The following is a 27,135-nucleotide window of genomic DNA, read 5'->3' on the forward strand; positions in this document are numbered from 1 at the left end:
TCTCCCCGGCCTCTCCTGCTGCTGACTCGAGGGCAACCCACAGTCGGCCTTTGGGTCCCTCAGCTGCAAGAACCCATACATTTTTAGTGCTAATTTTGGCTCAGTGTATCTATGAAATGGTTGATGGTGGGGAAACCCTTGGTTTTATATAACTCTCCTCCAAGTAAAAAAGTGACAGTTAAAACCCCCGTTCTCCTACGGGGCTTCCTGTGCAGCTTTCTTAGTGGTCAATAACTTAGACACATTTTAAGAATGTGTTTTTTAAATTGTTTTTTCCTCCAATTCAAGCTAGAAACAGCCCTTCTCAGTTGTCACCACCACCCGGCGCCATCAGGTAAGAAGTGCTGGAGCTTCTGCCATCTGTGGCACGCTGCCAGCGCTGAGAGCTGGTGTGAGCGGGTGTCTATGGCACCCGGGTTTGTGCCTGCCACACTTCACAGCACACACTCCTTACAGGTCAGAGCAAAGCAACTTTTTCTCTTTTCTTTTCTCCTTCCATGAGAAAAGATGACAGTGTGCACATGATGTGTTGAGAGGCTTAACTCTGTATTTTTAACTCCTCTATCTGCATGACTCACTTTCTTCTACTTTAAGTTCCTTTCAGATGACAAGTGTCTGCTACCCTACTTTCCAAATTAACTTTTCCCTGGGTACTACTACCTGACTCCCAATCTCTTCTGGAAAACAAAGCCAATGAAAAGGGGCAGCACGGAGCAGTGGAGGAAGCCCTGGTCTCAGAGTCAGATGACGCCATTCAGTTCCGGAAGCCAAGAAGGAGCTATGTGACCTTGGACTAGGTATTTAATTTATCTGGGACTTGGTTTCCTCATCTGTCAATTAGTTTTGGACTAAATGGCCTCTCATTTTCTTGCAGCTTGAATATCAGAATCCTGAGGCTAATCGTCTCAATTCCAGTGAGCTCTATCTTTTGAAAGATAGAAAAGCACATTCTATCTATGGGAGACTGTGGAGATGGAGACACACTGGTCTCTACACTTGCACAATTCCCATGTGCACTATGTTCCATAACCTTTTGATAAATGAGCAAACTCCCACAGCACCATTAGCCACAAAAAAAAAAAAAAAAAAAAAAGCCATTCAGAATGTCAGTTTAATTCACAGACATGCTTCCTTCTGATGTCCTGCTTTGGTCATACTGGTTGTTTGTGACAAAACAATAACCAATTAAATGATTGGGCTTCCCCCTTCCCGGCCCACCCTGCTCTTTAAAACCAGTAGTTTTGGTATCAGGTCAGATTTCATCAGTGAAGTAAAAATTTTAAAACTTACTCAAAACTTTCATGAAAAATATTATTGACTTGAATCTTCTTAGTGCATGGCTATTACTCAATTCCTTGCTACATCATTTTCAGGATGCCAACCAATTCTAAACTCCCATTGTAACAAATACATTAGATGTATGTATTAAATTTATATCATACCTATTACATGCTACCACAATAAACACATATTGCATATCTGTTATATACCAGGTACTCTATAAGGACCAGGGGACACAAGATGGATGAGACAAAACATACGGAAGTCATATTTCAAGAGAAGGCAAAACATGACCCACTACCTTCATGCTGCCAAGCAAACTATGAAACTGTTATTTGTCAATGACACCATAATAGCTGATAGACACAACATTTACCAAGCAGTCATGAGAGGGCTGAGGCCTAGCAAAACAGCATTAAGAAACACCCAACACAGAGGGAGGTGGGGTGGAGGGACAGAGGAAAGCAGGGAGAGAGTCCCTAGACCCCACCTCTGCCACCAAAACAAAACCTAGTGCTGCCAGGTGCCTGCCCAAGAAATGCTGCTCTTGGGTGTCAGTTTTTCAGAGCAGTTGCCCACCTACTCGGAGTCAATGCGGTTTTTAATGGGACCGGTCTTCACCGGTTCATTTAAAAAAGCTGTGGAGGAGCTTGTCACAGGTTTGCACAGCGCTGTTGAGCTAGGATCAGATTAGACACCCCACAGATGTGGTAGAGCCCACAGTCAGCTCTCGGATCCTTCTTTCAGTTAAACTGGATGAATTTTTTTAGACAAGTAAAGTAAATGAAATAATGGAGAAAATATAACTGCTATATTCTGCCACTCAGAAGAAGGTATCTGGGCTTCTCTGATAGGCAGTAGGGCCTATAGTGGGCACAGGAGAGAAACAGCTAGGGCTGGGGAGCCAGAGACACTGGGAAGCCAGCTTAGGTCTCAAGAGTCAGACCCTGGGAGGCTGGTCTTCAGGGCTTTTCTTGCCAGTGGAAACTCTAGCAGGTATAGCATTCCTACAGTTCCTAGTCATCAGACTGCAGCGCCTTCAACACATACCAAGAGAGAGCAGTGGCTTTGGGAGAGTGTTGCTGTTACTAGTATTGGTGGTTTTAGGATTTCCAGAAGCCACACTCTTTCTGCCAGTTTCCACCGTTACGAAGACATTAATCACTAACCAATAGACATTTTATCACATGGAAAGCTACAGATTTTTATCACATTTAAAGGTAAAGAAAACTGGGCAAACTTTCATTCCACAATAGTTTGAGTCTTATGCTAGTGGGAACATATGTTCAAAGAATAAGAAAAAATAGTGGTTATATGAAAATATAAAGGATGATCTATTTAAAATTGGATCTGCTTTTAAGCATGGTACATTGTTCACTAGAATTAATCTACTGTGAGAAGTAATCTGACATAGATATTTTAAACAATTGAATTTTTCTGGTGAAAAGCATCACATGACATTTACTTTAAGGAGTACCTAAAATATCATGACATAAAACTGCTGCTTGAACCAAAGGAAAATAGGGAAAGCATTTTCATCTATATTGCAGGAAGAAAAGCAATCTCTAAATTTGATTGCCTCAAATTTCCCACATATTCTCATGCCTGGAATTTTATTTTGAGCTCATAAACTTGGGGTTCACATTTTTAAAAATCAGAAAAATGCCATATTTTTAATGAGAAAGGGTCCCCAAGCACATATTTCAATATTTTCGAGAAACTACCCTTCTCATGACTCTGATTTTCTTCCAAGACTTCTGACAAAACAGTTACTGCGAGGATGACTCTATAAGACTGCAGCAGGGATCTTTGGGAAAGGAAGATCAAGCATGGCTTAGAATAAAATATTACTTCCACTTGAGCCAAGCAAAGAAATACATGAAGATTTTAAAGCCCTGTTAAAAGACAGAAAATATCGACCAGAAGTCTTTGAAAGAGCCTTTCAAGTAACTTTTGGAACAAGTGTTGGAGCTATCTGAGGAGGGAAAGAGGAAGATGGGGAGAAGGAGGGAGAGAGAGAGAGATAACTGGAAGTAATCCCTAGCTTTACGGGGTGAAGACCCCTAAGCTCTCTGCACATCCACTGCTGTTTGACATAGATATGACACTGAAGCAGCATGCCATTTTGGGGTGACAAAAAACCAGCAACAGGAGACAGTCTCTAAGTTTAATGTTGCTTCTTCTTCTAACCATGCTTCCAAATAATTCTCATGAAGATAAAGCTTGCAGTTTTGGAGGCATGTTAAATGGAAGCTCTCAGCTTTACAATTTCTTAATTCAAGGGATAAATTTTCTTTTTCCAATATAGAAATCTGATGTATTACAAAATACAGCTCTATTAGATTTATTGATTTATATACAATGCATTTGTATAAGTCATGTGGGGGAAAAAAGTACTCAAGTTGCAAACTCTCTTAAGGAGCTGAGCAGTTATAGGAACACTGTAAACAGTCTGATACTGGACCTAAGCCCAAGACTCTCCATGCCTTTTGCCTCCCCAAAACTCACACAAAGAACATAGGCTGACCAGGTTTCTAGAAGACACCACTTAACAACAGGAAATGCAACCAAGGAACAGGTTTGAGGGAAAGGGTCTTACCTTTGGGAAATCAGCTTCTAGAGTGATTAGGAAGGGGAGCTTATGACAAAAATGTAATATAAAAAATTAAGTAGAAAAAGTTAATTTAAGGTCATAAAAATAAAGGAAATTAATAATTAAACACTGTTCCAAATCCCTCAGTCTCTCTTAATAAGAAATATTAGCATAACACAGAGATTTTTCTTCAGATCAACATCTAAGAAGACAAGATGGTTTGAACTCTTACTTATAAATTCTGGAAAATGCATTTTGGAAATCCTGTGATGACTCTTGGTATTTAAGAACACATTCTTCCCACCTCATGCATTTAAAACTGTCATCCACAGCTATAGGAGTTGTATGTAATGTTTGCATACAGAGAAGAAAAATGCATAAAACTTTCTGGAGCTGAAAGTTTTGGGGTAAAAAGGTTAGGGAAGATTTTTCAGGGCTGGAATAAGGGACTGGAAATAAACTAAATACAAAATTACCATTGCAGGTGCCATATGGGTTTTAAAAAGAACAATAGGAGAATGCAAAATATGGTCAGACATCTAAGGGGGTCCTAAGAAGTGGATGATGAAGGAATACACTAAAATCCTACTGTCAAAGAGTAGGCCAAAATGAATATCCAAAAATGTCCTGCATTGAAACTCATTTATAGCCCCACTTCTCCGCACTGTCATAGTTTTGGAGTGAGCTTTTAATTTGAAAGGGAGATATTGAAAACATAGCAACAAATGGGATCTTTGTGATTTCTAACCACTTTTTAATTTTCTGAAATATTTTAGAACTAAGTTAAATGGAAACCAATACTATTCTTTTGCTCATGGAGTCATGTCATTAAATGACTGGGTTCAGTACAAATTCACATTATTTTAGAATTCAAACCTTTTAGAAGGAAAGCTTGACTCCTTATCTTTTGAGTTATCGGCAGTAATCAGAAGGTTCCTCCACAAGGCAGTCTTTGACATTTCATCAGAAATATTGATCACAGATGGATCATCTCTAGATAGGAGTTTACCCAAAATGAGATAATAAACATTAAATAAGAAACTGCATTTATCTATCCATAGATACTAAATATAGGACAGTATTATGCCTCTGTGCAGAATTTTTGATAATTAAAAGTTAAGTATTATTAATAATTGTTCTCTCCAAACAATTTCACAACTATGAAAAATTAAAATCTAAATGAAAGATTCAAGTTATACAGAAACTGGTTTGGGGTACAGGTTTCCTAGTTCTTTCCCAACGGCGGAGTTTAGGTTCTGCGTGGCCGCTGCTGGGCCTCTTGTCCCTGTATCCATAGCCCAGTATAGCACTTCGCCCCTCTGCTCAGTCTCCACACTGGCTCCCAGCCACTCAAAGTAAAAGCCCAGTGGACGGGCTGAGGCTCTGCCCCTTGCTTGCTCCCCCCGCAGCTTCACCTTCTGCTATTACTCCCCTGCTCTTTCCTCTCCAGCTACAGTGCAATGGCCTCCTGACTGTCCTGGGACCCCACAGGCTTGGTGCTCCCTCATGGTCTTGTACTTCTCTTCCTCTGCCTATAATGTTCCTTTACATGGTATGGGTTTGGCTGAAAGTGTGTTAGGGTTTTTCCATAACTTAAGGAAAAACCCAAGCAAACATTTTTGCCAACCAAATATAAAATAACCTTTTCCATTCTTAGTTCAAATGTCACCTGCTCCCATAGGCCTTTGTTGACTGCTTTATTTAAAATTTCTGTTTCCATCTCCCCGTAGCAACTTCATCCCTCTTTCTGCTTTGTGTTTTTGTTTCATTTTTCACCATTTGAAATATATACTATATTACTTGTTCATTTATGTATTTTCTGTCTCCCCCACCTCTATTCTACTTGAATGCAAGCTTCATGAGAACAAGGATTCTTGAACATTGGTCCTCTGCTGTTTCACCATGACCTAGACAAAGTCTGACGTTTGGTATCCACTCAACAAATATTTTATTCAGTGGCTGGGGGAGCCTGTAATATTAGGACCTGTAATTATGCTGGATGCATTTTTTTTTTTTTTACATTTTAAAACTGCACCAATTATAAGTCCATTTAGAACTCTCTAAAACATTCCCAGGGCCAGAAAGGCAACCAAATATCAACAGAGATAAAACACAGGCCAAGCCAAATAAAGTGTCATTGTGTGAGAAATCAGTACTCTTTTCTACCACAGGTAAAAATGATACTCTGCTATGGAAAAAGTCATGTTCTACAGAAATCCTAAACTGACCTCTCATACCTCTATTGTGGACATTCACAAGAGGGCAACAAATTAAATTTTTAAGAGGAACACTGAGAGTCTGGAGCAAAACAGTTCTCACAGACTCCTTCCTTCCTAATCTGGACATCCTAATCTGTCTTCCTTAATATGTCTCATTAATTCAGCCCTTGGTAACAAAGAATGAGATCAACTAGCTTCCAAAAGAGTCATGGAGAATACAAGTTTTTCATAATATTATGTGAGAAAGAGTCTTGTGAGCAAAAGAGTTTTAAAAATGCTGGCTACAACAAAATTAAACTTTTTTTAAAAAAATGCCAGTACAAGTTAGATTCTTTAACATGCCAATGTGCATTGTGAAACTCTAAACTGGAATGTGGTATAGAACATTTTTCAGACTTATTAAACCACAAAATCCTTTTAAGAGGGGTACCACAGGAAACTAGGCAGATTTCTATAGAATACAGTTGAGAATATGCTGATTCAACTAAACAATCAACAGGATTTTAAAACAAATATTATTTTAAAAAAAGAAAGAGAGAGAAAGGAAAAACGTCTTCTGTACTTGTGCTCACTCTTAAGTGGTAGATGATAATTGTATTTTTTATATCTAGGAAATATGATCTTACAGTCAGACCCTGAAGATCCACTCCTATTTTTTTAAAGCTATGAAAGATTCCCTCCTTAGTCAAAAGCCTTCTATGCTTTTTTTCTTGGCATGGCCCTAAATTATCCTTAAGCACTTTGGGATCATATATATATAATTTTTTGCCAAATACTTTCAAACATTTTTTATTATAACTTAGAGAAGTTTGCTTTTTTTGCTATGTCTCTGCACATGAAGAAGATTAGCATATTTTGGAGAGTTACATAAATATTTCCTAAAATTACTAGTATAACTGAATCCTTCAATTCAGGAAATAGATTATCTCTGGAAGTGTTTTTCAGTAGGGGTAAATCCTATGTTTTTCCCAGAGTTCAAACATTTACATGTGATGGCTTTAGTGAATACCTAACTCATTTATTCCAGAACTGAATACTGATCTGTCTTCAGGTGCTATTTTAAGAGAATACGCAAGAACTTTCATGCTCATTATAAAATACGAGACCTAAGAGAACAGTTTCCTACCTCACTTCATTCTAAGCTACTTAGCCAGAGTCACACGGCTTCTAGTGGCAGAACTGGGGCAGGATAATCGAACACCCAGTTTTAGTTCTTTCCACTCTAACACAATTTCAACAAACCTCAGTAGGAATCCACACACATGAAATTCTCAAGTAGCGTATATAACAACACATTACATTACTCCAGTTGGTGTGTTTTCACATTTATATCTTACCTATAGTGCCCTTCCAGTGGGAGCTGTACTGTGCCCTCATCTTCCATAGCTAGCATACTTTGTTCTTCCTGGAAAGACAAATGTAAAGCATACAATGTGAATCTGATGAGCCTCCATTTTACATTAAAGAAGAAACAGAAATCAATATTTCACTATCTCATTAACCTCAGAACCTTCCACTTTGTTTGCATTTATTAATGCTAGCACAGGTCCTTTCAATAAAGTATCAGCTACCAAGAACAGAAGTAATTAATGAGAGTCTCATACCACAAAGCAATTTAAATGCTAACAACAATCTCCTTCATGTCATTCAATATAAAATATGGTTAATTTCCAAGCAGATTAAAACAAAAATCTAAATTTTACAAGGACAAATGTATTGGTAATCATTTTCATTATTGTAAAGTTGAAATTACATTCCCAGAGTGCTCCATTAGAAAGCAACAAGAGACGTATTTAATAGAGCAGTGGTTCTCAAACTTTCGTTCACACCAGAATCACCTGGAAGGTTTATTAAACATATAGATTACTGGGCTGTACCTCCAGCCCAGTCTGATTCAGTAGATTTGGAGCAGGGCCTAAGTACATGTCTTGGGTGATGCTGATTATGCTGGTCAGAAGACCACACTGGTCTGAGGACCATTGCTCTAGAGACTTGGTAACAGACAGTAGAAGATATGGAGAAGCAGAAGCCCCTGTATGGACCAGAATACAGGAGTGCTTTCCACTTAAGACTCATTATACGCTTTTGTTTTAGGCCTCAGATTTCTTCTTCAGTGCAATAGTCCACCCTTCTCCTAAGGGTAGAAATGCTTCATATATTCATTTCTTCATATATAAAGTCCATATAGTCAAAGTTATAGTTTTTCTAGTAGTCATGTATGGATGTGAGAGTTGGACCATAAAGAAGGCTGAGTGCCAAACAATTGATGCTTTCAAACTGTGGTGTTGGAAAAAACTCTTGAGAGTCCCTTGGACAGCAAGGAGACCAAATCAGTTAATCCTAAAGGAAATCAACCCTGAATATTCATTGGAAGGACTGATGCTGAAGCTGAAGCTCTGATACCTTGGCTACCTGACGAGAAGAGCTGACTCATTAGAAAAGACCCTGATGCTGGGAAAGATTGAACGTAAAAGGAGAAGAAGGCAGCAGAGGATGAGATGGTTGGATGGCATCACAGACTCAGTGAACATGAGTTTGGGCAAACTCCAAAAGATAGTGAGGGACACGGAAGCCTGATGTGCTGAAGTTCATGGGGTCACAAAGAGTCAAACATAACTTAGCAATTGAACAACAAATGTTTTAAAAGTATATCTTTGGGATGAAGATAAACTTCTGTAGCACTGAAACACCCTAGTTTAATTTGCAATAATGTTATCATTAGCCTTTTTCCATGTACCAAAAATTAAATGTAGTAGCTACAGATTATAGCTCCTATTTCATGCATTTATTTTCAAATGGGTCAATTAGGAATGTTCAAGTTTAGAGAACTATTTGGGGCCATTTAAAACTGTTAGAATTATTGGCCCTAACTCCAGAAATGAAATTTTAAGTTGTGGAGAGATGAAGAGCTAGGTCACTTTCCTGACCAAATTGGGAACTGAAGAGAGAGAAAAAGGAAGGCCCTGGAGGGTCACTGCTTTCCCTCTTTCAGTAGCTTAGCAGAAGCTTGGCCGGTCTAAATCAGCTTTGGTTGATGTCATTTTTTCTGGCATACAAGTCTATTCCTAGGGTCCTCAACTTGCATGCTGCCTAGTCTGAAGAACCACAACCATATTTCTTGTTACTTAAAAGAAATGGTGTTTTCTACCTCCTCTTCAGCTAGCCTATGAATTTATGAGGCAATGTGGGGGCAGGTCTTGTTTTCACTCTTGAAATGCTCTCTGTACAGATCTAACCTGTGACCAGGCAGGCTCCCCTCTGCTGAGCCCTCAGCCTCTGCTGAGGCCTTAGGCCTTAGAATACCTCTGCACAACCTATGCTATGTAATAAAGGAGAGGTCAGAGGATTGTATGGGATCTGTTATTTCTCTGCTTAGAAGCTGCCCTCCCAACCAACCCAGTGTTATATCTGTACTCTGTGATACTATTGACATGTAGCTGTTATCCTTTTGCATTATGGGAATTTATTCTATTCTCTTTCTCTGTTACATTTCAAGGAAAATTTTTCTTTGAAGACCTCTAAGATATATATTATTTCTTATGTATTATGCCTGTTCCCCATGTTATGTGGAGATACCATCAGAACTAATTCAAAGTGAGCAGACAGTATCATTGGTTTGAAATTATATATTTAAGCACTTGTGCAGAGCTAATCCGTAGTCTAAAATGATGCATGCCTTGCAAATGGATTAGTTTCTATATATGGAAATGATACATGGACCATATTAATTTATATGCACACCATTGAGGCCATGGGTAGAACACATTTATCCTTTAAGGAAGAAAAGGTTACTTTTTCTATAGAAAAGGTTATCTTAATGCACATGTGAAAGTGAAAGTCGCTCAGTCGTGTCCGACTCTTTGTGACCCCATGGACTATACAGTCCACGGAATTCTCCAGGCCAGAATACTGGAGTGGGTAGCCTTTCCCTTCTCCAGGGGATCTTCCCAACCCAGGGATCAAACCCAAGTTTCCCGCATTGCGGGCAGATTCTTTACCAGCTGAGCCATAACAGAAGCCCAAGAACACTGGAGTGGGTAGCCTATCCTTTCTCCAGAGGATCTTCCTGACCCAGGAATTGAACTGGGGTCTCCTGCATTGTAGGCGGATTCTTTACCAACTGAGCTATCAGGGAAGCCCCAATAATGCACATGGAGGGACATAAAGAGAAAACAATCACCAATCCCCAATGTTATTTAAGTAAAACCAAATACAAGCAATATGTAATTCTTTTCTTGGTTGTCTATTGAAAGGTAAGATTGGTATGTAGTATCTTTTCTGACCAACTCATAATAAAATGTAAATAAGCCAGGTAGAAAGGTATAATAAAGAGTAAAAATTGGGGAAAAAATAAAGGAACTGAAGAGAACAACGGTGCCATCAATGCCTGGATTACCTGGCAGCAGAAAACTAAGGCTCAAGATTCAATCTAAAAGAAAAAATTGGATCAAAGCTTTGGGAACAATTTTGTTTTTTTCCTCAGATGATTTTCCACTTTTCTCTCAAATTACTTTCAATAATTATTTTGCACTCTGTGGCTTGTTAGCATGTGTGGGCTTTATACTAGTCATAATTCTATCCAAACAAAAACTCATCACCTCTAAAGATAGCATTTCCAAGCCATGCTTATCTGAAGAGAAGGGTGGCGGAGCAGCCGCTGCCTTCAGTGCCAGAAGGAAGCTGGGTGGGCCCCAGAGCTTGGGGATAGAGGGCCGGCTGCATCCCAGGCAGCTCTGTGAGGAAGCCAAAAATCGAGACTTTCTGGGGAGGAGCAGTCAAATCAGGCACTAGCCGTCACGACAATCACAACCTCTTTTATCTCCATCATACAAGGAAAGAGAGAGAAAGCAAAAAGCTTACTGGGTATCCTTAACTTTGTTAGTCTGAAATATCCTAAAATGAGTTCCATTCAGCATTTCATTTACACAGTGTCCATCAAAAATCTGCTGAGTTCTACAAGGATGATGATCAAAGTTTACCAAAGAGCACTTGAGGAGGTTTTGCCAATTTGACTACGGGAATGTTCATAGTCTGATTTGAACACCAACTTTTTATTCAGATAGCCAAAGCATTGTTCTGATACTAAACAAGTGAAGGACAGTTGATTCTATACCCAGTAAAAAGCAGAAATATAGAGGCGTAAAAATGAATCTCTTCAACGGCACTCAAACATTTACTGGGTATGTATCATGTGCTAAGCACACAGTGAATAAAAAGAATAATCCAGGAGCTATTCATGAATCCAATAAGCAAATACATTTCTCATGACAAGTTGTATGCTAGGTACTGGGCATACAATGAAAAGAGAGTCATAAACCTTACTCTTAGAGGACAAGAAGGATCACTGTAAGAAGAACAGAACAAGAGGCAGTGGTATCTGGGCCAGTCTCATTTGATCAGTTTGGTAATAGAAAGGGAGAAATCTTAAGTAGGAAGAAACAAGGTAATAAACGGTAGGAATAAATAAGACATGTTTTCACAATAACGAACAGCTAGCCTGGCTGGGGCGAAAGGCCTGTACTAAGTAGAAAAGGAAAACAAAATCAGAGGTAAATTGTGGTGTGTTTTGATGAAGGGTTTACATATAAAGTTAGATCATGAATCTGAATTATGGTTTGTGATAGTGTAAAACATACAATTCATATATTATGATATCTAATAAATGCTCTACCTTTAGTGAAACAGATAGCATGCTACTGTATCCATTTTTCATGTAAAATCTGTACCTCTGGAGGAGTCCTAAAACAGCTCAAAGTACAAACAGCAGCAGCACAGAGCCAATGTTCACAAAGGTGTCCAGAGTATTAGAGAAAACATTCAGCAATTTTAGAATTCTTAGATATTAAAAAATGGAAGGGAATTCAGAAATCAAGTTCAACCCCTTCGATTTCATGCAAGAGAACATGAAATGCAACAGAATGCATGAAGTGCCTGAGCATCTCCTTCCTCAATTACTAATAGGATAGATAATGCTACAGACATCACATGCAAACATACAAACATACATGCACACCCCTACAATTATTTGTAAGCCATAAAATATTATAAGAGATATTCCTTAAGACTTCCGATATGCAGAAGAGCCAGTACATACAACTACTCACTTGAACGATGAAAACTGAAAAGAAAAAAATGGGGGGGGAGGAGTAGTCCATATAGAATTCATATAAACAGATGGATGCAACATACGTTTTTCATCAGCATATTTGATTCAGTTTCTCTAATTGACTTATCAAAATTATTATAAAATTAAAAAATTCTGACAGAGTAACTCTGGATTTAGAGGAATATATTCTGGTGATACAGAGCTTGGGGGTTTAGGAAAGGTCATACCTCAAATTTCAGAACTCATGAGAATCACCTGGAGGTCTTGTTAACACAGATTTCTGGGCCCATATCCAGAGTTTTGATTCAGTAGCTCTGGAGTAGGGTCCAAGAATTCAGATTTATGACAAGTTGACAGGTGTTGGCTGATACCACAGAGATCCTAGGACCACACTTTGAAAACCACTGCTTGAGGAAGAATAATATGCTTGCCTTGCTCTGAGATTCAACTAGAAGTAAGATTTGCCTGTACAATAATTAGGCCATGCTTCCTAAATCCACAACTGATGCTGATATTTCTTAGCATAAGATATGCTCTCTAATATGTATAATCTTGGCCTTGCTCACGAGCCTGTTTCAGACAGATCGTAAGTCCCACTTGCACCCCTCCTTTTCTTCACCATAGCATATATGTTGGAGTGAACCTCCCACAAACCAAGAGATGTCAATATCATGATCACTGAGCAGAGCTGAATTTCTAGGATTTATCTAACATTAACCTCCTCCTCCTCCCTCACCAAGGAGCAAACATTCTGGGGGGCTTTCTGCTTTATCAGCAGCCCTTTTGTCAAATGTGTACAATGTCCTAGAGAATACTGAAGTAGGAAGTAAAGTGTGTTGGTACTCTGAGCACATTTGGACATCCAGAATTTGATTCTGCAGTCTTCCCTTTACACAGAGCAATGTGCAAAATGTCAGGGTTCCAATATTCATTTCTATCCTGATTATAATCCTTTCTTTCTAAAAACTGAACCATATGCATATGCATATGCATGAAGTACATGAAAATTTGGAACAGAAGCTCTGCGACCTTGGACTGGCCTGTGTAGCTATTTATTCTGCTTAACTCATTATTGAATTTTAAGGTCAAACTAATGTTTTCTCAATGCCATAAGACCAGAAGTGGGCTACTGATAGTAAAGCCCCGAAAGATAAAGGTACAAGCTTGTAACTATCATCAAAAGGACAAGAGGTGAGTCTACTTAAAATTCAAATCTCAGTGAACTGAGACATTTCTGCTCTTTACCATCTTTCCGGATCACAATCAGAGTTACTCAATTAATCTAAGTAATTGCAGAAACGCAACATTTTGGGTAGAACTTGTTCATTTACCACATTCATGTAAATGTCTTCTCCAGTCTTTTCCTGGAAGACTGGGCCTTGGTATAAGATGCTACAGTAAGATCATACTCTTCAGTGGAGTCCATAAGCCTCAAGCAAATGAAATATCGAAATCTGGGCTACCAAGTAGAAAATCAACCAGAATTTTAGTTTCAGTAAGCTGCTGCTGCTAAGTCGCTTCAGTCGTGTCCAACTCTGTGCGATCCCATAGATGGCAGCCCACCAGGCTCTGCTGTCCCTGGGATTCTCCAGGCAAGAACACTGGGGTGGGTTCTCCAATGCATGAAAGTGAAAAGTGAAAGTGAAGTCACTCAGCCGTGTCCAACTCCCAGCGACCCCATGGACTGCAACCCACCAGGCTCCTCAGTCCATGGGATTTTCCAGGCAAGAGTACTGGAGTGCGTTGCCATTGCCCTCTCTGAGTTTCAGTATAATCTTTCTTAAATCTTCCTACTCTCTATACTGATCATATTCTTTTAATACTAATTCCAGCGTAGAAAGTTAATATCTTTAAATTATACTTTCTCTCTCCAGTTGTCAAATGTAGAATTATCTTTCGTTGCACTGGTCAGAACTATATTTTAATGTCCTACTATGGATTATTTCATGACTGTATTATTGGTTTACTTGTTTCTTTATAAGTACTGAGGATCACATTAAAGTATATCATATTAATCTAATGGAGAATTTAAAGGTCTGTAAACCTACCTGATTAATGTATTGTAGGGCATTTTCCTTTAGTTTTTCTCATACTCTGAACTGAAGGATACAGCTGTAACTTTTCCTCAATAAATCCTTTACCTCTTTTTGAATCCTTTTAGAAAATACTTAGAAGATTTAGTAATATTACTTCTAAATTCTTTATCTACATCATAAAACAGTCAATAACCATTGGTATATAATGAGTCTATAATGTAAAAAGATTAGAAGCTCATTCCATAGCATCTCTGCCTATCTGAAGTTACTAAATTCCAAAATGGACATATGGCACACATACATATGAGTACCATACATATGCAGCTATGTGAATGGTTCTCAGCAATGGAAATAGCATATTCTAATACATTTATGATTACTGTCAAATTTGCTTTCTCCTATTTCACAGACATATAAAGGAAGAATATGAAACTTTCTTTGAATGAAAAAAGGGAAGAAATAATATTAAGCATAATATATTATATATACTATTCATATGGATCAAGCCAGTCAATCCTAAAGGAAATCAACCCTGAATATTCATTGGAGGGACTGATGCTGAAGCTGAAACTCCAATATTTTGGTCATCTGATGCGAAGAGCCAGCTCACTGGAAAAGAGTCTAATGCTGGCAAGTACTGAAGACAAAAGGAGAATGGGGTGGCAGAGAATGAGATGGTTAGATAGCATCATCAACTTGATGAACACAAATCTGAGCAAACTTCAGGAGATAGTGGAGAACAGAGGAGCCTGGAATGCTGCAGTCCATGGGGCTGCAAAGAGTAGGACACGGCTTAGTGACTGAAAGATGATAACAATGATATATACATGGTATTTTTCTTTTTACAAAGTAGAAGGGCAAGAATACTCCATGGTATGGATATGGCATAACATGAATGCTGTAGAAGATATGATTGTATGCCTGGGGCTGTTGCTAGCTGATTCCTACAGAAATAGTAAAGACATTTGACAGGAAATCAAAGCAGGAAAATAAGGCAAAATTACATTTACAAGTTACTGCATCAGAATACTTAACATTCTCATTATCAGGGAATCTAAGGAAAACCTTGTGGTCAATGAGTTTTGTATTCAAAGTTGTCTTCCTTAGAATTTGAAACTTCTTAGAAATTATTTTCAACCGAAATAAATTTTAATTATGTCAAGTATGAATAGTTTAAGCCTTTAATATTTCTATACTCATGTTCACTTTATTTACATTTATTTTATACCAAATTCTGTTGCATTTTTCTTGAATAGTACCTGAGGAGGACTGCAAACCTTTAATAAAGCCCTAAAATCATATACAGATTATCCAAATATCCTAGTTAAAGCACTATTAAAATATCTCTCACACTTAGAGTATAAACTTATAAAAGTAGTTAAAGCTTAGAAAAAACAGAAAAACAGTTAAAGCACTATTTAAAAAAACATTTCTCATACTTAAATATGAGTATATCAACCCTAGAAAAATAAAGAAGCTTGATAACTTTATATTGACATTTTCAACATTATATCAGTATTAATTTTCATACAGTTCATGAGGTTCTTGAGGCAAGAATACTGGAGTGATTTTCCATTCCCTTAGTATGGCCAGAAGTATAATTCAAAGTATGCCTTCTACAACATATAGGACAATCTTTTCACCATGGAAACGTGAAGAAATGCCAGACAGTCACATATTATGTAGAGATGTTTGCAGAAACATCTGAGCAGAAATCCCATTAGACTTCATGGCCTAATCTGGACTCATCTAATGGTTAAGTAAAACCTAAGACCATTGAAATGTTTGCAAACAAACTCCCCAGAAGAAAGAGGAATATGCCCATGGCTTGAGAAAATATACCACAGAGAGGAAACTAAATACATTTACTGAATGCTTTGTAGAAGAAAAAATGGAGGGAATAATGCACAAGTCTCACTAAGTATTTTCTTTCAAATTCATTTCCAGTTACACAGAAATTTTGTTCTTCTGATTTACAACTTATGGACTCAGTCATTCTGCTAAATGATACACTGGTCATTTATTTTTCATTTATAGTCTTTGCAATACTTTAAAAATATTATGACTACTAGCCTTCAAAATAGATCCAGATTTATACATGAATTTTAAATGTCATAAAACTTAAATTGTTTTAACATGTAAAACAGAATAGGATAAATCAGTAGTTTGTGAAAGTAATAAAATCCCCAAAGTTTCTCAAACAATATTTACCCAGTCCTAAAGCACTTTGAAAGATTGAGGGCAGGAGGAGAAGGCGATGACAGAGGATGAGATGGTTGGATGGCATCACCGACTCAATGGATATGAGTTTGGGTGAACTCCGGGAGTTGGTGATGGACAGGGAGGCCTGGCGTGCGGCAGTTCAAGGGGTTGCAAAGAGTCAGACACAACTGAGTGATTGAACTGAACTGAAAGCACTTTGAAAGAAAATCACACTTGATCTAACCAAAAGGCCACGAAGTGATGAAAGCAAATCAGAGCAACATGCTTTCCTATGAAACATTTCCATATATTTCAAGAATAACTAATTTTATCTTTAACTAGAATTAGAATCTTTTGATTAAAACTTTGCTCCCTAGGAAACTATCAACAGTAATAATGTCTCTTTTTTTCTTCTCACATATTCAACCAAAAAGCAATCACTGATCACAATTTGGAAACAGTTAAGGATCAGCAAGTTTCTGCCATCCTAAGGGGAGAAATCAGAAAAATAAACCTTATAATTCGAAGGATAATGAAGTACAAAGTATTTGCATATTTCACTAGAGTTTGCTCATATAAGATACGTGCTCTCTCTGTTCAAGTTTCAGCTTTATGATCTGATACACTCATCTTTCATAGTAGTCCACCTGTGCTTATTAGTAATCACTAAAGATAAACACAATAATTTATTTTGCAGAGCTGTTACTGTGCACGTGTTGCTTTTTCCTTATAAGATATTGATTTTGCTCTGACTTACTTCTTTTTCAGCATCTTCTAGTTTCTTTTTCTTACTCTCAGGCATTAAATCATCCAACCAGCTGAGTTCCCGTTTGGTAAACAAAAAGTCCATCAATTTTCTTACAAATACCAGAGCTAACACCTGAAGGAAATAATAAAAGATTTTAAAACAAGGAAAAAATATAAATGGGAGATTTAGATTTGTTTTGTTTTTTGGTAGAAACAAGTCAACTACAATTAGGTCTGATATTAAAGTGAAATTTTGATATATGTGTGTATAATAGATATTGTCTAACTTTTGCTTCCTTCAATTTCTTTTCTTACCACATCTCCAGAATAATGGCTATGATTTTACCCATTATAGGAGGCATTTAAAGAAGCAATGAAAAAAACTATATTTTTGACCATTTCCTTAAAAACACTTTAAGAATATTAAACCTTTAATAACTATGCTGATAATATTTTAATCATTCATAGTCATTCAAATTCTAATACTTTAGCTTTGAAATATTTGAAACTCATCTAAAATATTTAATAAAATTTAATTTTTAAAGTTTCCTTAACTTTTCAGATTTGCTAGTATATCTTTAAAGTTAAATTGTGAAACTTTACATTTTCCACCCAACTTTAATTAATTGAAACTAATGTTCAGAATGATAGAGATAAAACTAGTATGAATCACTGAAATTCATATATAATCTAAAACCCAATTTTAATTACTAGTTTTAGTGGCTAAAGTTTATACCAAGGTTTCCAATAACTGTTCAAAATTATTCTATTGTTCCAATTTGTTCATGGATTTTTAGTGAGAGCAGAAAATCAGAGTGAGAAAAAGAGCTGACTTAGAAGTGTCATACCATCATGGGAAAGACAATAGCAGCTCGTGAAACTTTTATTATCCACAAAAGGCCGAGGCAACTCATCTGAATAACTGTGAAGAGATGGACTTTTCGAAGTGGCACATGCCTTAGATATATAAAATCTGGTTGATGTTTTGCAGGCATCCAGAAGAGCTTTATTCTATCAAAGAACTAAAAGATAAACAGACTAAATTGCTTTCTACAGACAACAATAAAAGTAGGACAAGTAAATGTATAATATAGTCCAATATATGGTATACCTAGATCACATTTACATTGACATCTGGGCATCAGGACTATGGGATTGTTAAGTGTGCTTTCTGAAATACCACAACTTCAGTTTTATAATGTCCCATATTTTCTCAAATGTGAATACAGGTTATAATTTAGAAGAGTTTAATAACACTGATGCCAATGCTAAACATTGCTCCCTCAGAGAGTATAGCCTTGAGACAAAACAGAATCTTCATCATCACATGTCAATTTCTTCCTTTATTTGCCCTTTAAGTACTGGGGTTCCCTGCATCCTTCTTTACTGAATATTTCATCCATACCCACTGTTTCAGCGTTCACATACTTGCTAGATTCTCAGCCCTCAGTCTCTACTGCAGCTCTTTCTGTCTTGAGCTCTAACCTCACATGCAGCTGCTGTTTAGGATGTACCTCCTTATTTTGACTCTGCTTTTTTGACCTTGTCACTTTCATAGCCATAAAAGGTTTTGGTGCTGTTTCTAAAAATACAAATACCTTGGCCATAAAGTTTTAACCTAGATGAGTTATTATTAATAAAGTATTAATAATTAATAAAGAGCACATTTTAACAGTTTAATTTATTGATCAGTTTCCTCTACTACACTGTCAAATCATTTATATATATTTTCAATTGTATCTTATTATTTTCATCTGGATCAAGGTTATTTCTGTTTAAACTTTATCATAAAGACAGTACTTTATTTTTGGACTAGATATTATTTTAATAGCTTTGACATTTTTATCCATCAAAGTTAATTTTCTCAATTCAAATTTTATAGATTAAATGTCCACAAGAATCTGAAATCTTAAATCATATTTTACTTAACAAAATGTACTGCATGTTAGCTTTGTTTTATGCAGATCATTTTGTTTAATTTTTCTCAGGCCAAATTTTACAGTTTTCAATGTTTCCAACAAGAAGTGATGATTTAGAAAATGACAGTTTCAATCACTGTCAGTTCTATTTCATACCATGGAATATCTCCTATGTGTTTCGAGAGTAACATTAGATTTAGTCCTTAGCTAATTTATATGAGAATATTGTAAGCAATCTTCATTAAATTTTCCAAAATTACTCGAATACGCCAAGGAACAAAAATGCCCATTGAGTCAAATAAGTGTCAGTGTAGTGTCATACATCATGTTTTACATGATGACACCTTCTCATACCCCCAGTTCAACACTTTCCTTCTGTTTTTACCTGTCTCGTGGCACAGCATGACCTTCCCTGGGGCATCTAAACCAGAATCACACATAGTTGAGTCCATCCAGTGTCCATTTATTTAGTTATATTCATTTATACCTTCCAAAAAATTTGTTGAAAACCTATGCAGAGTACTAAGTGCTGAATTAGTTCCTGGTCTGTTCTTCTCTATATTGTCCATAAATATTTCACTGGGTCTTTTTATCTCTAACTCCTAAATATCTCTTAAAATTACATGTCATTAAATAAATAAAACTCAGTGCATGATGGAGACAGGAATAGGGGAAAAAATAAAGTTAAATCCTCAGGGCTATAAATGAATGTTTCAATTTCTATAGAACTAATTTTTTCCCCAGCTACCATTTCTCCATGTGTGAAGTTATGTTATTGCATAACTGTACTTCAGTGTGTGGGTGATTCCATTGTTATTGCTTAAATGGCACATTTGCTTTACTTTGGATCCTTAAAGTGCTGGAATGAATATAAATGTAGTTATATATCTGAGTACAGAAACAGCGTTCATAAGAACACTATGTTCTGTTTTTCCTGTCATGTTGCACAATAAGAAACCTAGATAAATTTCTTAATATTGCCAAACAGGTAATGTACAAGATTCTTCGAACAAACGGGGTAACGAATTAACATGTTTCTTGAACTGCTGATATTCTGCACATTTTTAATTATTACTACTCAAGTACCTAATGATAGTCATGATAAATGTATTCTGAGTTTTGCATGTACCTTTGATCTTATCCTAATATCAGCATCCCATTTCTCCATCCAGGTAGCCACAATATTCCAAAAAGGAATTTCAGCTCCCTGAGTTCAGGGCTCACTAAAATTTTCACTAACTCTGTTTCTTAGTGTGAGACCCTATTTGATGTTTCATTTTGCTATTTAGAACTCATTATACTTTTCTCGTGGGTCTTTGATAATATTTTCCTCAACTTTCATCTGAAAGATTCACAGCCCCAAATAATTCCAAAATTTGACATTCTTGTTTAGTTCCAAAGTTCATGGGTATAATAAAATCATGTGAGTGGAATTAGGGGGGAAAATCTGTTGAAGCTATCAAAATGATTTTACTTTATTTCTTAAAATTATGCTGCTGTATTTATGTGAGCCTGAGGCCTAATAATAAATACTTTTCACCTACAGATGAAATTAGTACTCATAGAACTTTTGCCAAAGGCAAAAAACCCCCCAGCAAAACAAACAAACAAAACCTCTTCAGCACTCTTCCCTATCTGTTTTACCAGACCAATTCTTTTAAAATATATTTTTCATATATAAAGTTATAAATGAACAAATTAAATGTAGTTAGAGTAAAATTAAATGCATAACACTTCTCAAGTGTTGTAACAATGAAACATTCAGTTATGACCCTGAGGATTGTACTTTATTTCTTAAGATTCAACACATCTCCTCCCAAGTTACTTTTATCCAGTATCAGGATGAACACATCCTATCGACTTTGGGTGATTAGTGATCTTACAGTAATATCATGTTAAAGTTATGTCTTGATTCTGACATCCAATAGCATCCTCGGGCCTAAGAGGTTTTCCTTCTCCCAAGGTCAGAAGCTGATTTATTATTTTCTCAGGAAAAGAGTTCCTGTACTGCCTGTCCCTCAGCATTGAGAGTTTAGACAAGATCTTCCATGGTCCTGCTGCCTCATCACCCATTTTGTCCGATCAAGCAGGCTGCAGCGACCTTAAATTACCCTAGCCCCTCATGCAAGTGCATACCTTAGATAGCTACCTGCTGAGTCACAAGTACATACAAGTTCCTAGTATAATTTCCCCAATGGGCCTTGTGATCAACAACCTCCCGTGCCTTCTCCTCCTTATGCACCGCTTAGATAAGACCTCTGTAAAGCTCACCAAACCCTGCTCTTCCGATCTGAAGAGCCCAGTTTCAGCCTTAGCCAAGCAACCCCAAAGTGCTCCACCCACTGACCCTAATAAAGGCATCTGCCCTAGGTCCTGTCTCTCTCTCTCTCCATTTCGCCTTGGCCTCCCTGCGTGGCCCCTCAAGGCCAGGTCCTTCCTGTGAAGACCTATGAGTGATAAACTCTATTTCTGTTTCTCTTGTGGTCTGTTGTTAAAGCGCCAGTTCACCATCTAACACCCTGTGCTCCACTTAAAAAGTGTTAATTTGACAAATTAATAACATTTAGTCAGATGACTGTTCCTTTATAGTTCACTGAACAGTAATGAGTCTATCTTGTCAAAGAAAAAGTGGCAATTTATATTTTCTTTTAGCCAACAAAAATAAATTATACAATAAATAATCCTCAAACTAGTCTCTTTTTCAAGAAAATTTATGACAACAGTCTTATCATAAAACAAGATTATTCAAAGGAAATTTTAAATAGAAATCTGTGTTAGTTTCCTAGTGTTGCTGTAACAGATTACAACTCGGTGGCTTAAACAATAGAAATTTATTTTCTCATAGGTGTAGAGGTCAGAATTTCAAACTCGAGGTTTTGGTGCGGCCTTGTTCTGTCTGAAGGCTGAAGGGAAGAAAATTTTCTTGCCTCTTCCAGCTTCTGTTGGTTCCTGATATACCTTGACTTGTGGTGACAAAATTCCAATCTCTGCCTCGACCTTTATGTGGCTTTCTTCCCTGTGTCTCTCTGTGCCCTCTCATCTTCTTATCAGGACTCCAGTCATTGGATTTAGGGTTCATCCTAAATTCAGGGTGAGCTCCTCTTGAAATCCATAACTGATTTTATCTGCAAAGACTTTATTTCCAAATAAGGTCACATTCTGAGATTCCAGGTGGATGTGCGGGGAAGGGGTACTATTCAACCCACTATAATAACATAAGCAGGAATAATTTACCAACAGCCTCAGTAAAAAATTAAAATAATCTTGGGGCACTTAAAAAAATGTTTTAAAATTTTATTCATTTAATTTTGGGGCTGCTCTGAGTCTTCACTGCTGCATGCAGGTTTCCTCCAGCTACAAGTTGGGGCTACCCTTCGTCGCAGAGCATGGGCTCTAGGGCACACAGGCTCAGTAATTGTGACCTGGGGCTCTAGAGTGCTGCTCAATAGCTGTGGTGCACGGGCTTAGTGGCTCCATGGTATGTCAAATCTTCCCGAACCAGGGGTCAAACCAGTGTCCCCTGCCCTGGCAGGCAGATTCTCATCCACTGTACCACTAGGGAAGTTCCTCTTGTGGTATTTTTTAAATGTGTCCACAAATTCTTTGATATTATTCTCTTCAAGCGATGGAGTCTAAATTTCCCTCCTCATGTGTGCAAACTGGCCACGATGACTGGCTTCTAACAAATATAAGAAAAGTGGAAGTGACCATGTGCGACCTTGTAGACTGTCAGTAGGCACAGTGACCTCAGCCTCACTCTGCCTCATATTTCTCATTCGGATGGACGTTGGGTGTGATGTGTGATGACACTCTGTTGTGATGACACTTAAGTGTCTGATGGAGAGGCCACTTATCAATAGGCAGAGAGGCACTACCATCTCTTGCCCACAGTGTTGGGATAAGCCATCTTGGATAAACACCTTCTAGTCCTATCCAAGCCTTCAGATGACTGCAGTTCTTGTCCACATCTTGCTAACAGCCACATAAGGCATCTTGAGCCAAAATCACCCAGCTATTATATTTCCAAGTTTATGACCCACGGAAACTGTGAGATAATAAATGTTTACTGTTTTAAGCCAATAAGTTTTATAGAAATTTTTAGGTAACAATGGGAAATTAATGTGAAAACTATATTTATTTAACCAATAATTAAACAATCTATAAGGTTTTCCTTATTAATTTATAAAAATAATTCTATAAAGACAATTGCAATAATAACAGAAAAGCAAACATAAAAGGCAAAAATCACCCAGAATCTTATTACCTTAACAAATTGTTCTTTCTCCACCTTCCTTTTGAATCTACCCACACTCACAGTTTCTTAAACCTGTGGTAGTTACAACTTGTTTTCCCACTTTTTCACCTCACATTTCACTTTGTCATAAGCATTTTTACTGTGTTATTTTTATGGCCATCGTATTTATAAATTTCAAATTAATTTATCAAATTTATATTAACCATAGATTGCTTAATTTTACTGTTGTTGAGTAACTGTATTGTTTCCAATATTTTGATAATATGTGTTACAAGGAACATCTTTGTGTATGTTTTTTTTTTACTATTTTCATTGATCCACATACATCATCACAGTATCAAAGATTAAAAACATTTTAATATTTTATATAGTTTTAAATATACTGATATCCTTTTCTAAAAGGATTATAAAGTATAAATTTTTTACAGTTTTAACATGTATGTGTGTTAGTCACTCAGATGTCCAGTTGTTTGCAACCCCATAGACTGTAGCCTGCCAGGCTCCTCTGTCCATGGGATTCTCCAGGCCAGAATACTGGAGTGGGTAGCCATTCCTGTCTCCAGGGTATCTTCCCAACCCAGGGATTGAACCTGGGTCTCCCACACTGCAGGCAGATTCTGTACTGTGTGAGCCACCAGGGAAGCCCCACAGTTTCAATATACTCATAGTAAACAGAATTACCCTCAGATTATGAACCATTTTTAAGAAATTTTTAAGAAATTTAACGGTAGACTGAAAGCTACTCCTCAGATAACGACATTTTCTTAGCTCTCAAGTGACTTTGCATCAACAGACCGTAAGATATGTCATCACAGCTTTACTGTATATACTTTACTTACTATATTATTATAAAGTAATTTACCTGAATTCCTTTTAGTGATGAAGCACCCATATAAAGAAACACTCCATATAGCACTGGCATAGGAATGAACTGTAAAAGAACAATTAGAAAAAAGGCAGAGGTTATTTTCAAATATAATGTGGTTGAGACATTTTGTACTTCCAAAGGAAAACACAGAAAGGTAAATATTTTAGAAGTATGGGGCAGAGTCAGAAGACACAGGTTCAAATCCCAGCTCTAGCACTTTTTAGCTGCATAGCCTCAGGTAAGTTACCTAAGCTTTCTGTGCCTTAGTTTCCCAATATCTAAAAAGGGATAATAAAAAGTCTATTAGACATATTTAATAGGTCAAAATCAATAAAATCACATGATGTATAATAAACAATAAATATCAAGTATATTATTATGCTACATTAGGGAAATTTAAATGAATTCAATTATTTTAAATGAATTAAAATCTTTAAAATGAATTCAATTATTTTAAACATAAAAAAAAGTATATCCAATAACGATGTCCATGTAGTAATTTTATGGAACATTTAAAATACGAAACTGTACACGTGGCCATGATCATGGCGCTGCTCATCTCTATGTCTCTCCCTTTATGAAGTAATATTAATCTCAAACATATCTGTCCACTGGCAAGAAATTAGAAGCTTTCTTTTGTGTAGGCATACAGTAAACTCAGGTCACAAGTTAGTCAGAGATGAGTGACTGTTTCCCAGAACTTGATTACCATTTTGAAATTACAATAATAATTTATACATCAAATTTACTTTGCCAGATTAAATTTTCTACATACTTAAGGATTCTAAAATATAGCACATAATTTCCCTTGGTAAGAAGCTATATAAACATGGTAAAAAAAATTCATCACTTTCATCACATGCCATACAATATTTACAAATTGATGGCTTAGACTCAAATGAAATTTCTTAAACAATAATATATATATTCTGCCTTCTCTCAAATTCACAAAGGGAGATTTCATTACCTTTAGAATACTAGTCATAAAGACTGATGAGCCCATGAGAATGAAAATCATAAGCCCTGTAACTCTTTGCTCTCGAATGCCAAGAAATTTGGGTTGTTCTCCTGGAGCTGAACATTCAGATTCCAGTTTCAGGCTGTTGACATGAGTGATAGAAAGGACAGTGGCAGCCACAAACCACGGCAGGCCCATGATGGAGCACACACCCAGCATGACAGCCACCATTAACAGATCCAGATGGTACCCACAACCTTTCTGTTAAGAGAAAGAAAACAGGATTCTCATTCTACCTGAATTTGGCATAAATACCAATGACACCACAACCACAGAACAGTAAAGAAGAGAAAAGAGGTACTATTTTGAATCTTACATAACTGATTCTGAAATGCAAAATAAATTAAAGATAAAAAGAGAATAGTCTCAAAATATACAGTCCACTTAAAGAAAAGCTACAGATGTTCCTACTGCAATTATGATTATAGTGACTTCTACATATTTTAATAGATATAATTCTGGCTTACTAGTACACTAGTTTCCATTCTATTTTTACTGAATAGGTAAAGTCATTATCAAATACAGTCCCTTTACTTTGGTTCCTTAAATGGGCAGGTTAATTTGTAATTCATGTCTTTCATCATTAATTTATACAAAAAATTATTGAGCATCAATTATATATCAGGCATTAGGCTGAGAAAACAAAGTAACAACTGTGTCCCCAGTAGAGCTAAGAATGGCCTGGTTGTGACTAGACACCACTTCCTGACAATATCCAGGAAGCCCTCTTGCTAAGAACTCTGAAAGGATAAACTCTTGTTAAGTCCTTTCCATTTACCCTCTTTTGTCTCAATGGTTGACTTTTATTGTGAAAAATAATATCATAGAAGCTAAACTTCCTTTTACATACTCATTTTTATCCTAGCATAGAACTATCTTGTTCTCATCTCTTACAGCACTAGAAAAATTTGGCCTCTCCTTAAAATGATAGTTTTGTACTTTCTATCCCCTATATGATTCTATTCCATCACTGACTTCCAGATGCTGCAAACTTGAGTGCTCTCTTAATGAGATAGGAAATGTAAATAAGGAAAAATGGATGCATGGGACATGCGGAGGTGTGGAGAACTGAAGACTCTTCCCTTGAGGAAACTGATTGGCTAAGAGTCCTTAGAGGACACAAACAAGATGGGGAACAGTGCTGTCACCATCACCCATAGGAAATTGACAGTGTAAAGCCTAACAGTTAGAAAATGCTATTTTCTATTCCAACTTTTAATGACTACTTCATGAGAGGCAATATAATAAGATGGTTAAGAGTCTAAGTTCTGGAGACAGGTTCAGTTCAGTTCAGTTCAGTTGCTCAGTCATGTCTGACTCTTTGCGACTCTATGAATTGCAGCATGCCAGGCCTCCCTGTCCATCACCAACTCCCAGAGCTCACCCAAACTCATGTCCATCGAGTCGGTGATGCCATCCCGCCATCTCAACCTCTGTTGTCCCCTTTTACTCCTTCCCCCAATCCTTCCCAGCATCAGAGTCTTTTCCAATGAGTCAACTCTTCGTGTGATGTGGCCAAAGTATTGGAGTTTCAGCTTCAACATCAGTCCTTCCAAAGAACACCCAGGACTGATCTCCTTTAGAATAGACTGGTTGGATCTCCTTGCAGTCCAAGGGAGTCTCAAGAGTCTTCTCCAACACCACAGTTTAAAACCATCAATTCTTTGGTGCTCAGCTTTCTTCACAGTCCAACTCTCACATCCATACATGACCACAGGAAAAACCATTGACTAGACAGGCTGGAAGAAGCACAAGCTGGAATCAAGACTGCCGGGAGAAATATCAATAACCTCAGATAAGCAGATGACACCACCCTTATGGCAGAAAGTGAAGAGGAACTAAAAGCCTCTTGATGAAAGTGAAAGTGGAGAATGAAAAAGATTGGCTTAAA

The 27,135-nt window shown here is 37.1% G+C and overlaps 1 protein-coding gene across 11 annotated transcripts in view; it reads right to left on the minus strand.

Annotated features, from left to right (window-relative positions):
- Positions 1-27,135, minus strand: part of SLC4A10 (solute carrier family 4 member 10) — a 347,928-nt gene that overhangs the window by 2,923 nt on the left and 317,870 nt on the right. For 6 of the 11 annotated variants that reach the window (XM_060411133.1, XM_027964903.3, XM_042243810.2 and 3 more), the window contains 7 exons: positions 25,194-25,445; positions 24,221-24,289; positions 18,033-18,206; positions 17,195-17,317; positions 7,431-7,498; positions 4,751-4,867; positions 3,881-3,919 (listed from right to left, as the gene is read on the minus strand). In XM_060411133.1, coding sequence (XP_060267116.1) covers positions 3,907-3,919; positions 4,751-4,867; positions 7,431-7,498; positions 17,195-17,317; positions 18,033-18,206; positions 24,221-24,289; positions 25,194-25,445 — 816 coding nt within the window. In that variant the 3' untranslated portion in view covers positions 3,881-3,906. Of the gene's footprint in view, positions 1-1,097; positions 4,868-7,430; positions 7,499-17,194; positions 17,318-18,032; positions 18,207-24,220; positions 24,290-25,193; positions 25,446-27,135 lie in introns of those variants that run through there. The other 5 variants (XM_060411136.1, XM_060411135.1, XM_060411134.1 and 2 more) reach the window with 2 other exon arrangements.

Source organism: Ovis aries, chromosome 2, assembly GCF_016772045.2.
Source record: "Ovis aries strain OAR_USU_Benz2616 breed Rambouillet chromosome 2, ARS-UI_Ramb_v3.0, whole genome shotgun sequence".
Lineage (NCBI taxonomy): Eukaryota > Metazoa > Chordata > Mammalia > Artiodactyla > Bovidae > Ovis > Ovis aries.